Source organism: Balaenoptera acutorostrata, chromosome 19 (genome assembly GCF_949987535.1).
Source record: "Balaenoptera acutorostrata chromosome 19, mBalAcu1.1, whole genome shotgun sequence".
NCBI classification, from domain to species: domain Eukaryota; kingdom Metazoa; phylum Chordata; class Mammalia; order Artiodactyla; family Balaenopteridae; genus Balaenoptera; species Balaenoptera acutorostrata.
In genome coordinates, this window is record NC_080082.1 from 53138155 (window position 1) to 53153990 (window position 15836).

General features: G+C 51.1%; 2 protein-coding genes across 2 annotated transcripts; both read right to left on the bottom strand.

The window, feature by feature from the left end:
• Positions 1 to 8245: 8245 nt before the first annotated feature.
• Positions 8246 to 9574, bottom strand: LOC103012509 (interferon lambda-3). The gene is made up of 5 exons (XM_007179990.2): positions 9395 to 9574; positions 9038 to 9115; positions 8625 to 8768; positions 8433 to 8516; positions 8246 to 8344 (listed from the first exon to the last, which is right to left on the bottom strand). Exons 1-5 carry the CDS (start codon positions 9572 to 9574, stop codon positions 8246 to 8248), a joined length of 585 nt encoding a protein of 194 aa, XP_007180052.2.
• A 3618-nt stretch (positions 9575 to 13192) lies between these two features.
• On the bottom strand, positions 13193 to 14635 carry LOC103004319 (interferon lambda-4). The gene is made up of 5 exons (XM_057533717.1): positions 14468 to 14635; positions 13970 to 14041; positions 13739 to 13882; positions 13419 to 13595; positions 13193 to 13291 (listed from the first exon to the last, which is right to left on the bottom strand). The coding sequence occupies exons 1-5, from the start codon at positions 14633 to 14635 to the stop codon at positions 13193 to 13195; spliced, it is 660 nt and encodes a 219-aa protein (XP_057389700.1).
• Between the last annotated feature and the right edge of the window lie 1201 nt (positions 14636 to 15836).

Below are 15836 nucleotides of genomic sequence, written 5' to 3' on the forward strand. Positions count from 1 at the left end.
TTGATGCAAATGACCAACAAGCACATGAAAATATGTTCACTGATCATTAAGGAAATGCAAATCCATTCCATTTCTTTCTTAGATCGACTGGTCAATTTTTCTTTGACATATATATCATTATTTTGTTTATTCATTCATTGGTCAATGGACACTTACTGTGAGTGAGGTGGAGCCAGGAGAGCACTCTGGGCAGGGGAGGGGCCTGACCTGACTCAAGTGTTCACAGAGTCCCTCTGACTGCATGTGGGGAACAGGCTGTGGGCTCAGAGCAGGACTGGGGAGCACAGGGAAGAGACTGATGCCATGGTCCAGCTTGGAGAGGGTGGGGCCAGAGAGGGAGTGAGCAATGGTCCAATGCAGCATATTCTTTCAAGTAGCGTCAACGGGACTTACTAACGGGATGTGGGAGATGACGAAAAGAGAGAAGCCAAGGATGATTCCAAAGTCTTTGGCCTGTGGGTCTTGAAAGATGGAGCTGCCATTTACTAGGATGAGAAAAATAATAGAAGGAGAGGTTTAGGGTGGAGAAGGGCAGAAGTTACATTTCCGGCATGATAAGTTTGAGAAGCCCATTAGACATCCAAATGAAGTTGTTCAGTAGTCAGTTTGATGTATAAGCATGGAGTTCAGGAGTGAGGTCTGAAGAGCTAAATTTGGGAGGTGTATCCGTCAGTGTGTGCTGTGACTGATAAACAACCACAAAAATTTCAAGAACACAAAAACCACTTACTTAGCTCAGCCATCTGCAGATGAGCTGGGGATGGCTCTGCTGATCTCTGGGGCTGGGTGATGCAGGTCAGGTTCAGCTGGGTGGCTCTGATTCAAGCTGAGGGTCTGGCTGGCTCAGGTCTGAGGCCAGGCTGAAGGAGAGCAGCAAGCCAGGGGAGCTCTTCTCATTGTCATGACAAAATCCCAGGAGGGCACAGGAAACCCATGAGGCCTCTTGAGCACTAGACTGAGAACAGGCACATTATTGTGTATCATTGCACATACATACCACTGGCTAAAAAAATGTCACATGGCTAGGTCCAAAATCAAGGGGCAGGGAAGTAAACTCTGCCTTCAGTGAGGCCATGGGAAGAGTATAGATGCAGGGAGGGGGAAATTTTGCACCAAGAATTCAATCTGCCAAAAGAGCCATGACTGTAGAGGTAGGGTTGGGTTCTAAGCCATGAGAAGAGATACATGCATCACAGATAGATGAGAGATAAGGGCCAGGATGAGCCCTGGTATATTCGGGGAGAAGCAGAATCAGAAAAGAGAATGAGAAGGAACCACCAGAGAGGGAGGAAGAAAACCAGGAAAGTGGGAGCCAGCGAAGAATGTGTTTCATGGAGCAGAGGATGAACACCCATGTCAACTACTGCTGGCAGATCAGGAAACATTGGACTGAGACTCAACCGCTGGGTTTGGCAACATGGAGGTCATTGATGGTCTGAACAAGAGCTGAATGTGGAGTGGTTGGGACAAAAGCCTTATTCAAAGGAGACACAGGGGAAGAGGAGACAGTGACATAGACAACTCTTTTGACAAACGTTGCTGAAAAGGGAGTGTGATGGTCAACTTTATGTGTCAACTTGATTGGGCCATTGGGTGCCCAGACATTTGGTCAAACGTTGTTCAGGGTGTGTCTGTGAGGGTGTTTCTGGATTAGATTACATTTGAACTGGTAGACTGAGTAAAGTATATTGCCTTCCCTGCTGTGGGTGGACCTCATCTAATCAATGACAGACCTGAATAGAAGGAAAAGGCTGAGTAAGAGAGAATGCCACCTGCCTGACTGCTTTGAGCTGAGATTGTGTTCTTTTCTGGCTTTCAGATTCGAGCTGAGACATTGGCCTTTCCTGGGTCTCAAGCATCCTGGATTTTGGACTGGTACTTACACCATAGGCTCTCCTGGTTCTCAGGGCTTTGGTATATATCTATATCTATATCCTGTTGGTTCTGTTTCTCTGGAGAAGCCTGACTAGTACAAGGAGGCAGAGAAATGGGGTGGTAACTGGAGGGGGTGTGGGATTGAGATAGAATTTCTTTATGTTTTTATTTTTATGTATTTATTTTTTGGCCATATCATGGCATGTGGGATCTTAGTTCCCTGACCAGGGATCAAACCTGTGCCCCTGGCAGTGGAAGCGTGGAGTCCTAACCACTGGACCACCAGGGAGTTCCCGAGATAGAATAAATAATAGAAATGATAGGAATAGACAGGGGAAAACTGATGATGCAGGATAAGCGGTGAGGGGAGAATTATGAGTAAGAAACAGGTAGGATCCAGGGTCCAAGTGGAGAAGTTGGGCTTAGAAAGGAGGACAGCAGAGCATCCAGGCCCCGATGCTGGTAGGTAAGTGGATGTGGTAGTGGGAGCATAAGGGATTTCTCTCCTACTGCTTCCATATTTTCAGTGGACGAAGCAAAGCCATCTGTGAGAGTGAGGATGGGGGAGAGGAGTTGGAGCTTTAAGGAGAGGGGAGAAAATAGGAAATAAGTATTGGAGGCTTGTAATAGATTATGGAGGCCTGAAATAACCCCCGTTTTGATCAGAAATCTACCATCTTTGCTGTGACCTGAGCTTTCAGGAGAAGTGGGCCCCTACCCCACTCTACAAAGCAGACCATCTTTGGTCTGAGCCAATTATAGTTGTCTCATGTCCCTTTCCAGTGAATCATTTGGGCTGAGGCATGTGACACAATGTGACAGTCATCCATTCTTTCAATAAGTATTGACTGAGCACCTACTCTGTGCCTGTTTTGGGTGCCGGGGACAGAGGTGAACAAAACAGACAATAACCTCTGAGCTGGTGGAGCTTATAGTCTAGCAGAGAGAGACAGGTCATAAACAACAACATAATAAGTAACCACATTTCTTTTCTTTTCTTTTTTTTTTGGCGGCGCCGCTTGGGGGATCTTAGTTCCCAGACAAAGGATCGAACCGGCGCCCCCTGCAGTGCAAGCACGAAGTCTTAACCACTGGACCGCCAGGGAAGTCCCAGTAAGAAAGTACATTCTTGGAACTTCCCTGCTGGTCCAGTGGTTAAGACTCCACACTCCCAATACAGGGGACCTGGGGTCGATCCCTGGTCAGGGAAGTAACTAAATCCGGCACGCAGCAACAAAGGTCCCATGTGCCACGACTAAGACCTGGTTCAGCCAAACAAATACTTTTTTTTTTTTTTTTAAAGTAAGCACATTTATGGTGTGTTAGAAGGAGATATGTGCTATGGGGGGGAAAGTAGAGCACTAGGATATCAGGAGCACTAGGGGGGGTTGCAATTTTTAATGGGATGTTAATGTGGGATTGAAGGAAAGTCTGCTAGGGGGCTCCTGGGAAAGGTTTTCCTCAGTGATAAGAAAGATACATGGAAATGCTGTCCCTTTTCTTCCTCTGGACATTGCTCAAAGGATTTAATATCCGGAACTGCGGTAGCCACCTTGTGACCTGAGGTGATCAAACTTGAGGATGAGGCTGAAATGCTGAGGACGGCAAGGCTGAAAGATGGAAAGGATTTGAATTATCAATAACATTAGTGTGATTTCCTAAATTAGCCAACTCCTTATCTATCTTACCCTCAGGCTTCTTGGTATATGAGATTACAAATTCCTGATTGTTTAAGCAAGTTGAGTTGAAGTTTTCTGTTATTTAAGAAAAAAAAATCCCACAACCATATGTGATGTGACAATATTTCATTTTAAAAATCTGTAAGTGCTGAAGAAGTTAACAGGCATCCACCAAGGTCCCAGGGATGAAAGAAACCACCCTCCTGTAGCCAACAGCGGTGTTCAGAACCATGGAGAGTGGACAGTGGCCCTGCCTTCTCAGCACTGTGGACTAGCTCTTCTTAATGGGGGTTTCCACCAGCAAATCCCTTTCTATGGATCATTAGTCAGAAAATTGCATGGGAACTTTTAGGATCAGAGTGTTCATTGCTACTGGCTTATCAGCTGGTCCAGTTTGGATCTGAACTTGAGCTGGTTTCTACACACAATAATAAAGCTAATTTGTCTTCGTCTTTAAAGTCAGAGTTGGAGGGACTCCCCTGGTGGTCCAGTGGTTGAGAATCCATCCTGCAATGCAGGGGATGCCGGTTCGATCCCTGGTCGGGGAACTAAGATCCCACATGCCGAGGGGCAACTAAGCCCATGTGCTGCGACTACTGAGCCCACATGCTCTAGAGCCCGTGCACCACGACTAGAGAGAAGCCCACATGCTGCAACTAGAGAGAAGCCCGCACACCGCAACGAAAGATCTCACATGCCACAACTGAGACCCTATGCAGCCAAAAAATAAATAAATAATAAAGTCAGAGTTGGAGATAAGAACTTAGGATGTGTTATACTGCCTTATCATTACCTTCTTCCTTTCTGAAGTGAGGAATTCATTTCTTGGGGAAAATTATTAATCTCTGCCTTATTGACCTCAGGCTTGGCTATGTCACTTGTTTGGGCCAATGAAATGGGGATGGAAGTGGTGTGTATAATTTCTGAGCAGAAGTTCTAAGAGCCAGTGCATAGTACACCATGTACTCTTTTTTGTGTTTCGTTTTGTTGGCTGAGCTGCAAGGCTTGTGGGATCTTATTTCCCCAACCAGGGATTGAACCTGGGCCCCAGCAGTGAAAGCGCCAAGTCCAAACCAGGGGATTCCCTCCATCATGTACTCTTACCTCTCTACTCTATGACCAGAAATGTCCCAGATACAACTGCACCTTCATCCTGAATCCTGGTGAGGAGCTGAGAGTCAGCCTACTCAAGATGGTTGTGTTGCAGACTTCCCTGGTGGCTCAGTAGTTAAGAATCCACCTGCCAATGCAGGAGCCATGGGTTCGAGCCCTGGTCCAGGAAGATCCCACATGCCACAGAGCAACTAAGCCTGTGGGCCACAACTACAGAGCCTGCACTCTAGAGCCCGCAAACCACAACTACTGAGCCCACATGCCACAACTACTAAAGCCCACATGCCTAGAGCCTGTGCTCCACAACAAGAGAAGCCACCACAATGAGAAGTCCGTGCACCACGATGAAGAGTAGCCCCCACTTGCCACAACTAGAGAAAGCCCGCACGCAGCAACAAAGACCCAATGCAACCAAAAATATAATTAATTAATTATTTATTTTTAAAAAGATGGTTGTGTTGCATAAGTGAGCAATAAACCTTTGTTGTTATAAGCCACTGTAATTTGAGGGTCATTTGTTACTAAAGCATAACCCAGCCTAAGCAGACTGATACAAAAGTAGTCAGCGAGAAGGTAGTTGGTGAATCCATGAGGATATGTGAGATGACCCCAGAGAGAGTATAAAGACAGAAGAGAAATGAGAGTCCAGGATAGGACCCTGAGACACTCCAGTATTCAAGAGGTGGGAAGAAGAAAGAGAACCAGAAACTATGACTGAGAAAAACCAGACAGAAATTGAAGGAAGACAAAGAGAGGGTAGTATCACTAAGGTCAAAGTAGGAGAGAGTTACAAGAAGGAGTTGGTGAGGAATGGGTTGGATGCTACTGAGAGGTCTTCTAGGGTGAGAACTGGAGAAGCAATTGCAGGATTTAGCTATAAGAAATTGTTGTTGTGGAGTGGAGTTCTGGGAACAGAAGCCAACTGTAAGGGCTATGGAGCCTGAATTAGGTAAGGAAATGGAGCCAGTGGAAAAGAGAGATGGAGAAATAGTTGAAGAGAAGAGGACAGATTAAGAAAGGGGTTTTATAAAAGGGGAGACCACTGATGGGCAGGTACTTGTAGAAAGGAAGTTTTGAAAAATGGAGGATAAGAGAAGGATAACTTATGGAGGAAAGACATAAGAGGGGCCAGGATCAGGCACTGGCCCCTCTCATGTCATTAAGAGAAATTGATTGATTTTGACGGGGGAGCAAAAGGACGGTGGAGACAGGTAGGAGAGTGGTATAGATGATGTGGAATTTCTACCTGGTAGCTTCTGTGAGGGAGAGGGCAAAGTAATCCATTTGGAGAGAGAGAGGACATGATGGAGTAGTGGATAAGAGGAAGCAGAGAAGATTTGAAAGAGTTGGAGTGAAACTTTCAAGAAACAGAGGTAAGAAATAATAATGTCATAGAGACAGGAGTAGGCAGAAGAGCATGTTTCCCCAGATTGCAGCCCCAGATTATTCATCTTCTTGCCCCCCTTCCATGGATACTGAATACAAGGACTCTTTGCAGCTTTGTATCAATGACAGTCTTGGGGATGGCAGAGGCAGAACAATCCCATGCAGCCAGAATTCTTCAACTCTGAGAGAAACTCACCTTTCATTTCCATGTGTGTCATTAAGGATGCTTTTGGCTGCAAGTAACAGTAAGTTTTCACTCAACTGGCTTAAAAAATAATGTGAACTTGTTATCTCACACAAAGTAAGGTAATGAATAAAGACACAAAAATCCTTAACAAAATATTGGCATATAGAATTCAGCAGTAGATCAAAAAAATTATACACCATGACCTAAAGGATTCATTCCAAGGTTGCAAGTTTGGTTCAATATTTGAAAACCAGTCAATACAATCCACCAAGACAGGCTAAAGGAAAAAAAAATCACGTGATCATATCAATCAATGAAGAAAAACATTTGCCAAATTTCAACATCCATTCATGATTTTTTTTTTTAATTGGGCTGCATCAGGTCTTAGTTGTGGCATGCGAGATCTTTCATTGCAGCACACGGGCTCTTCGTTGCAGTGTGCAGTCTTCTCTCTAGTTGTGGCACACAGGTTCCAGAGCACACAGGCTTCTCTAGTTGTGGCACACGGGCTCCAGAGTGCACAAGCTCAGTAGTTGCAGCACATGGGCTCTCTAGTTGTGGCACACGGGCTCAGTAGTTGCGGCACACGGGCTCTCTAGTTGTGGCGCACAGGCTCTAGAGCGCTCAGGCTCAGTAGTTGTGGCACACGGGCTTAGTTGTCCCATGGCATGTGGGATCTTAGTTCCCTGACAGGGGATCTAACACATGTTCCCTGCACTGGAAGGTGGATTTTTAACCACTGGACCACCAGGGAAGTCCCCAATCATAATTTTTAAAAACTCTTAGAAAAATAGGAATAGAAAGGAACTTCCTCAACTTGAAAAAGAGCATCCACAAAAAACCTACAGCTGACATTTACACTTAATGGTGAAACTGAATGTTTTCCCCCTAAGATCAGGAAGAAGGCAAAGATGCCCTCTTTCACCCTTCTAATTCAACATAGTACTACAGTTCTATCCAGTGCAATAAGGCAAGAAAAGGAAATAAAAGACATACAGATCAGACAAGAAAATTATTTGCAGTCAACATCATTGTCTACATAGAACAATGCCCACAGTGGAACTTAATGATTTTTTGGTGACAACTCTCTCTGTGATATTTCTCCCAGCACATTGCCACCCTGACAATAGTCATCCCAGGTTTAGAACCACAGGAAGTTGGGGTGAATGTAACACAAACACAATTTTAACACATATCTTTAGAAATACTAGCAGATATAGACCGTAGGTCCATGATAAAGCCATGGTCCGGCTGATCTGCCCAGACACAGCCTCCTCTAGACATCTTATTACTTAATGTAATGATAGCTTGTGATGCAACGAAATCTTCCATTGTTGTGGCTGAAAACATTCTCAATGATTCTTTCACTCCTCATTCATTTATTCTTTCATAGTCTCTTCATCTCTCACTTCGCCTTCCCACTGCAATACATGCACACTCAGAGGGCCACAGTCACATACGCAGTTGTGCAGTCACTTATACAGTCACATATAAACAAGGTCAATGTCATAGACAAATTGTTTATTTTCACACATTTTACAAAAAATACAAGAATAAATATCTTTTAAGGGCTTCAAAAACAAATAGGGATCTGGAAGCAATAATCCAGTGGAGGTAGTTTGTGCATAAATAATATCTAAGATGCTGAGACAGGGCTTCCCTGGTGGCGCAGTGCTTAAGAATCCACCTGCCAATGCAGGGGACACGGGTTAGAGCGCTGGTCCGGGAAGATCCCACATGCCGCGGAACAACTAAGCCCGCGAGCCACAACTACTGAGCCCACGTGCCACAACTACTGAAGCCCGCACGCCTAGAGCCAGTGATCCGCAGCAAGAGAAGCCACCACAATGAGAAGCCCACGCAGCGCAATGAAGAGTAGCCCGTGCTTGCCGCAACTAGAGAAAGCCCGTGCACAGCAACAAAGACCCAATGCAGCTAGAAATAAATTAATTAATTAAATTTAAAAAAAAATAAAAAAGATGCTGAGACAGTTGGGTCTCCAGGGTCAGACACGCTGGTCTCCACTGGCAACACATTTCAGGTCCCGGGTGAGGAGCCGGAAGAGGTTGAACATGACAGAGGCTTCGAGGCAGTCCCGGGACTCCTGGAGGGAGAGAGGGATGGCTCAGTAGCTCACACGTCTGGGCTCCCAGCTGAGCCCAGCCATCGGTTTCCCCTCCCCGGTCACTCACCTTCTTCGGGGCATCCTGGAGCCGGTGCAGCCAGTGGTGGAGGCGGCCCCGGGGCCTGGGGCCTGCTGTGGGCTGAGCTGGGACCTGTGGGCAGAGGAGGGTGGTGTTGAGGGTGTGAGGCAGGGCCTGGGACAGAGGGGGACGTACAGGTGGCCAGAGCCCAGACACGGCCCGGGTGCCCCGAGCACTCACACAGGCCTGGAGCTTGGAGTGGATGTGGTGCAGCGTGTGAAGGGGCTGGTCCAGGATGTGGTCCAGGGATGAGTTAGCCATGGCCTCCAGGACATTCAGTGTCAGGGCCAGCTCAGCCTCCAAGGCCACGGGGCGCTCCCACACCTGAGGAGGAGACAGAAGACAGGTGAGAGTTGCACGTGAGAGGGAACAGGCGAGGAGGCACAGGTGAGGGGGACAGAGGAAGGGACAGTGGAAGGTGAAAGTCGGGGTCAGGTGAGAGCCGATGTGCTTGGCTGAGGGGAAGGGGTCAGGGGACGGGTGGGGAGGGCAGGGAGAGAAGGACGTGAGAGAAGGAGGAGGTGAGGGTCCACCTGCAGAGCCGGAGCGGGGCGGGCAGGTGAGGGCAGGCGGGCCTGACTCTCCCAACTCACCTGCAGCTGCCTCAGGTCCCGGGTTCTGGGGAAGAGGCGGGAGCTGCAGTCCCAGTCCTTCTGCAAGAGCGACTCTTCCTAGAGAGCAAGGGCAAGGTCAGCCCACAGGGGGAGGGACAGAGGGGAGACCCCAGGGAGACTGGAGGATGGCCAACAACAGGAGGACGAGAGGTGAACTTGCAAAAGGACCGCAGAGGCGCGTCCACCGCAGGAGGACAGGAGATCGCCCACCGCGGGGAGGGTGGAGGTCAGCCCAGTGCGGGGAGGGCAGGCCCACCTTCAGCCCAGGTAGCCGGGCAGCGCCCAGAGGGAGGGGTGGAGGGTCGCCCACTGCAGGAGGGGTCGGGGGAGACTCACAAAGGCGTCCTTGGCCCTCTTGAAGGCCTGCAGCTCTTGTGGGGACAGAGACTTGAACTGGGCCATGTGGCAGCCCCGTGCACCTGGGAGGGCCCCGAGGGGCGAGGGCACAGGAGCTGCTCCTGTCCTGCTCGGCGCCGCGGTCATCAGCACCAGCACCAGCGTGCAGCCCGGGGCCATGTCTGTGTTAAGGAAGGACAGAAAGATGAGGGGAGGGAGGGCGTCAGGGGGTGAGGGTGGAGGCTCTGGGGAGGTGAGGGTCCCAGACAATGATGTAGGGGCTGACCCAGCTTCATTCCTGCTCTCTGGTCTCTGTCAGCAGATGGGGGATCAAGTGTCCACTCTGAGGCTGTCGCCTGGGGTCTCTCAGTCTCCTCTGGCGTCTCTGACTTCAGCCTCCTCTTCTGGATCTCAGCTCGTTGCTCTGTCCGTGTCTCTGAAGTTCCAGCTCCGTCTGAGGTGCAATTGCTGCCTGAGTTCCATGGCGCAGCTTTTAGCCTGTGCAGCTGGGCAATCCCAGCTGATGTAGGAAAAGGGAAAACGCAGCTAGAGGCTGACACCGGCACCAGCGGAGGTGCGGGCTGGGAAAGCCCAGAGCAGGGCGGGGCCTGTGAGCCATGTGAGCCGCTGAGGGAAAGAGAAACTGACATCCATTCACGCTCACCTCCAAGAAACTGAGTAACGAAGTCAAAATCAGGGCTGGGGCAGCTTCAGCCCCACACGGCGGGCCTCCTGCGCCGGTGCCCAGGCTGATCTAGGACTGGGGAGGGGAGGGGACAGAGGGACTTCCTTTTTTGCAGAGGCCCCAGTACAGGGAGTAGAGGGAAAAGGCACCTGTAGGAGGTGTTGCCATGAAGAACCTGGAACTTCCAAGAGGGAGGCTGTTTAGGAGATGGCAGAAGGTCCAGGGGTGCTGCTGCGGGTGGGAGAGAGAGTGAGAAAGGCAAAACACTCGCGAATTAAGTGAGGAGGACACCAGCTCCTTCCCACCCTTCCCCACCTGATACCGATAGAGACAGAATGGGGGCGGTCGGGAACCTGCACTATCCTGTTCTCTGACTGTCAGGCGCAGAAGGACCCAGGAATAGGAGGGTGTGCTATGAAATTGAGCTGTGACCAGTACTTCAGGGAAATCAGGTGGGTTTGAGAAAAACGCCTTCATTCATTCACCAAGTACTTATTTACCCTCCCACCCCCACTTTGGGTCAGACCCTGCTCAAGGTGCCAGGAAGAGAGCATTGGAAAAAGAAAAGACATGAAACAATCCTTCATGGGGCTTTTTACTAGAGAGAGGTACCAGATAGTACCTCTCTGGGACACGGGGATTAGGCATGTGGTATGTATTACGTTAGGTAAAGTCAGATAATGGAAAATGAAAGAAATGAAGCAGGGACGAGAGCAGAGTGCGAGAGGAAGTCTGTATTAAATAAGATAATGAAATGACATTTGAGGGAAGACCTAAAGGAAGTGAGGGAGGGAGCCCTGTGGAGATCTGCGGGGGAGCCTTCCAGGAAAAGGGAACAGTCAGTGAAAAAGGAAATCAGAGACACCCCGCTCCTTCTGTGGGCCTGTGTGTGTCTCACCCTGTTCACAGAGGCTCTGCCACAACGTGGTTTGTTGTCGTTGTTGTTGTTTCTGGCCGTGCCGCTCGCAGGATCTCAGTTCCCCGACCAGGAATTGAACCGGACCCTCAGCGGTGAAAGCGCAGCGTCCTGACCACTCGAATGGCAGGGAATTCCCTCACAATGTGCTATTGAATACTCATGGTAGCACCAAGGACATCCTGTGCTTTGCCTACATTTCAAATACAGAGGAAACTGCAGGGACTCAGAGGGGTTAAGAGACTTGTCCAAGGTCATACAGCAAATAAGTGGTGAGGGCAGGGTATTAACTGAGTTCTGTCTGACACCAGAGAGTAACCACTGCACCCAACTGCCCCAGTGTAGCTACATCTCCTGACTTGGAGGTAATGGACGTCTCAAACAGAAGGTGTGGAGTCCTTTTGACTATTACTCCCACCCCCTCTTTCCCTCATTCATAATTCCGGGGAGAGTGTGGACCAAAGTCCTCAGTTGGGAGTATCTTTGAGCTCTGATACGTAACGTTTTTTAGAAATTTTTTTTATTGGAGTATAATTGCTTTACAATGTTGTATTACTTTCTGCTGTACAATGAAGTGAATCAGCTATATGTATGCCTATATCCCCTCCGTCCTGGACCTCCTTCCCACGCCCCCCATCCCACCCATCTAGGTCGTCACAGAGCACCGACCGAGCTGAGCTTCCTGTGCTTTATAGCACGTTCCCACTAGCTATCTATTTTACGCATGGTAGTGTATATATGTCAGTCCTAACCTCCCACTTCGTCCCACCCTCCCCTGCCCCCACTCTGTCCACATGTCCATTCTCTAGGTCCACATCTCTATTCCTGCCCTGCAGATAGGTTCATCTGTAACAGCAGGTGGACTTCCCTGGGGGTCCAGTGGGTAAGACTCTGTGCAGGGGGCCCGGGTTCGATCCCTGGTAGGGGAACTAGATCCTGCATGCATGCCGCAACTCAGACCCAGAGCAGCCAAAATAAATAAACATTTTTAAAAAAAATAAAAGCAACAGCAGGGATGTGCCCAAGTCACCTACCAGTGTTCTGGTCAGTTTCTATTCACTGCATCGGCCTTACATCAGGGGAGGACACACTGCAGCAACTGTGAATCCTGAAAATTGACAAATTATCTCAAAATCCTCAACATCATACTGTTTCTCTTAGAAAGGAAGTTCAGGGGAGTGGCTAGGAGCATGGGAGCTGGGGCTAGACTCTGGGGCTCAAACCTGGCTCCGACCCTCTCTAGCTGTGTGACCTTGGGAAACAAGCTTTGCAGTTGGCCACGAAGATTGCCCATCCACAGATGCAGACAAATTTTAAAAGTACAATTGTTCTGCATTTATGTGTGTGATTATTTAATGGAGACCAATTATTAAGGCCATTCTGTGGCTTCAGCTGGAAGCTTCAGAAACATTATTTCAATGTATAGTACTCACTGCAAGGGAAGTGTAACAATGCCATGGCATAAATGAGTAAACTGAGGCTCAGAGAGAAGTAATTTGCCCAGACAACGCAACACTTAAGTGGCAGGGGCAGAACTGAAACTCAGGTCACCTGATTTCCCTGTCTCAGCATTTTGTGCTGAACAGCCCCCCTCAAAATGATCACGGAATAAACAACCCGCAGAAATGCAAAAATATTTAATAATTGGCAATAACTTAACAACAGAAGACAGAACAGCAAATACACACAGGAACTTCATAAATACAAAACACACTTAAGTAACAGAACTCAAAAAACTACTTATCCAGAAGACTTTTGGCCCTTTCACTACCCAGTCCCTCAGGGAATGAGGCCTCCCCAGCCGGGAGGTCCAAGAGTCACATATTCATGGAATCGCAAAGCGGGCATTGAAGGTTCAAAGCAGGGGGTGGGACCTGTCATGAGACAGGGCTGTTCCTGTAACCACAGAAGTAGAAACTGGTCCATGGTACGTGGTGGTCAGCGACCAAGGCGGACACGGACTCCAGTCTTTTCCTGCCAGCCCGGGCCCGGGAAGATCCTAGGGCAACGCATCCCGCGGAAATACCGCTGCTTCCGGGGGAACTCGTTCTGGTCTTTGGGAAAAGGGCGCCTCTGGCACCAGCGCCGGCGGGTCCAGGCTGAGAGACCCGCCTGGTCCGATGGGGCCACGGAGGAGGGCGGCGTCCGCAACCAGGCGCCCCCGGGGCTTCGGGTCCCAGGCGGAGCCGCGGCGGGATCACAGACAAGGACCCGAGTGCGCCACCAGCCGCAGGTCCCACGCGAGCAGGCGCAGGAGGTTGAAGATGACGGTGGCTTCGTGGCACCGAGGCGAGCCCTGCAGCCCGGGAAGCAGGCGGAGCGGGGCTGAGTCAGGAATCTCCTTCCCCGAGAGACCCCCCTCCAGACCCGCACGGCTCCAAGCCGGCCTCCCGTCTAGCCGCTTTCCCGCCTGCTCCACTCACAGCTGTGCGAGTCTGGGGACGCCTCCCGGGCCGCCGCAGGGACTTCCTCCGGGAGCCTGGCCGGACCAGCTCGAGCTGGAGGGAGAACGGGAGGTCAATGCAGGCGGCGGGGAACCGAGCCTCCCCTCCCAGGTGACTCCGCCCCTCACCCTCCCAGCCGCAGACCGAAGCCCGGATCTGGGGACACCGAGAGGACGTGAATCGTGTCTGCGCCCGTTTCTGGCCTCACGGGACAGATTCGCAGTCGGGGGGCCTGGCCTTGAGACCAGGGGCGCAGAGCGAGCCGGGAGGGGTGCGGGGCCAGGGCGCGGCGCACTCACGCAGGCCGCCACGTCCCGCCCCGCGGCCGCCAGCAGCTCCAGGGTCGGGCCGACGCCGGGGAACAGCTCGGGGCTCGGCAGGCTGCTCAGCACGTCTTGGGCGTCGGCGAGGCCGCGGGCCACCTGGCGGAGCAGCGCACGGGACTGCGGGGACCCGGCGGGAGTTAGACGGGGCGGCGCGCCAGCCCGCGCTCCCCCACCCCCACCCCGCCCGCCGGCCTCGGGCCTCACGGAAGGCCGCGGAGGGTCCCTCCTCCGGCGGAACGAGCAGTTGCGCGGCCTCCAGCTCAGCGTCTCTTCCTCCTGCGGGACAAGGGCTGGGGTGACGCGGAGTCTCCTGGCAAGGGCCCCTGAAGCGCTGGGACGTCGGAGATTCCTGGACGTGGCTCGGGACTGGCCGGGACGGTTGTGCTTATCGTGTCCCGAACCAGGCAGCGCTCCGATGGCTGAGCGGGGCTGAAAGGCACCCGCGCTCCCCGTGCGGAGCCTGCGCCCCGATGTGGAGCCGAGTCCGCCTGGAGGGGGCGCCCCTCTGTGACCCGCACCAAGGCCGTGCCTGAGCTGACCACCGGGGCCTCCCGGAAGATGTCGTGGTCACAATTCTGGACCCTGAAATCTGAGATGTGCCTGCTGGACGCTAGGACGCGAGGGCCCCGCGGGACAAAGACTGATGTCTCCGAGCCCGCGGGCCCGGGGTCCACGGGGCGGGGGCGTCTGAGCATCACTCACATAGCGGTCCCTCAGTGCCTTGATGGCCAGCAGCGCCCGGGGGTCCAGGGAGCGGTAGTGTGAGAGGAGGCGGCGCGGAGGCTCCACCACTTCGGGGTCCGCCGCCACGCCCACCGTCACCAAGACCCACAGCCCCACGGCCACCGCGGCTGCGCCACTCGGCCCCATCTCTGCTCCTGCAGGACGCGACGGACGTCAGGGAGCTCAAGGAGAAGGCCCCGAGTCCAAGCCCCTGCCTGTGGTTAGACTTGCAGAGGGACTGACGCTCAGAGCGTGGGCTGTGGACACACGCAGGGGAAGAGACAGGATGGGCCTCCTCCTACCCTCAGCCTCTCTCCTCTCACTCCTCACCTACGATGTGTCTCTGGTGCCTGGTGCTGCAGCGGGGCCTGCCTCCCACTGTCCTCTGGGTGGTGTCCAGAGTGGGGTCCACCTGGGACAGTGGTGCCTGCACCCTCCATGGTGCCTTTTAAGTGCCCAGCTGAGAATGGTGAGCAACCGGGCTTCCCCGTGCAGGGTAAGCTTTCCCAACGTCATTGCTGGCCATTGATTAGCCCAGAGGGTTACAGGCAGGGGTTTGAGGACTTTACCCACCTGTGGGCCAGTGCCAGCGATGACTCTACCCCAGCTCTCTGTCACCAGTTTTGGTCTCTGTCCCTTTCTGTAGCCTCTCACTTTCTTTTCATCACCCTGGGTGTCCTTATCTGTGTTCTATAATAACAACCAGCCCTTATACAGTGCTTACAGTGCTTAGTGTTACTGGGCCCTGTTCTAAGTAACTTATATGTACATGTCTCATTTAATGCTCAAAAAATGACACTGCAAGAACTGTTCCACCTCCAATTTATAGATGGGATAACTGAGGCACAGTAAAGTGAAGGAACTTTTCCAAGACACACAGTCAGTAATTGGCAGAGGCAGAATTTGAACCTATACTCAATCCAGCTCCAAAGCTTGATCTCCAAGCCACAACTACCCCTAAATATCTGATTCAGTGCCTCCTTCTCTCTCTCCATTTCTGTCCTCATTTCATTCTGTTTCTTTCTTCCCTCTCTGTTTGCCTCCTCTTTTGTCTGTCTCTCTGTTCCTGTTTTTATCTCTGTCAATAACTCCATCTGTCTATCATTCCTTTTTCTAGCAAACATTCAGGCCAGTGTCTCTCTGTCTCCGTGTGTCTCAATCAGTCTCTTTGTTTCGCTTTAAAAATAAAATCTACTACTTTTCCTGATAAAATTAACAAGGCAAGGTTATTGGATAAAGCTGGAAAAATAGAGACATTAGGAGAGGAAAAAAAACCCACCTATAATTTCACCACCCACCTGTCTTCCGTCACTCCAGCTCTGGAACAATTTTTCCAATGAGTAGAAAT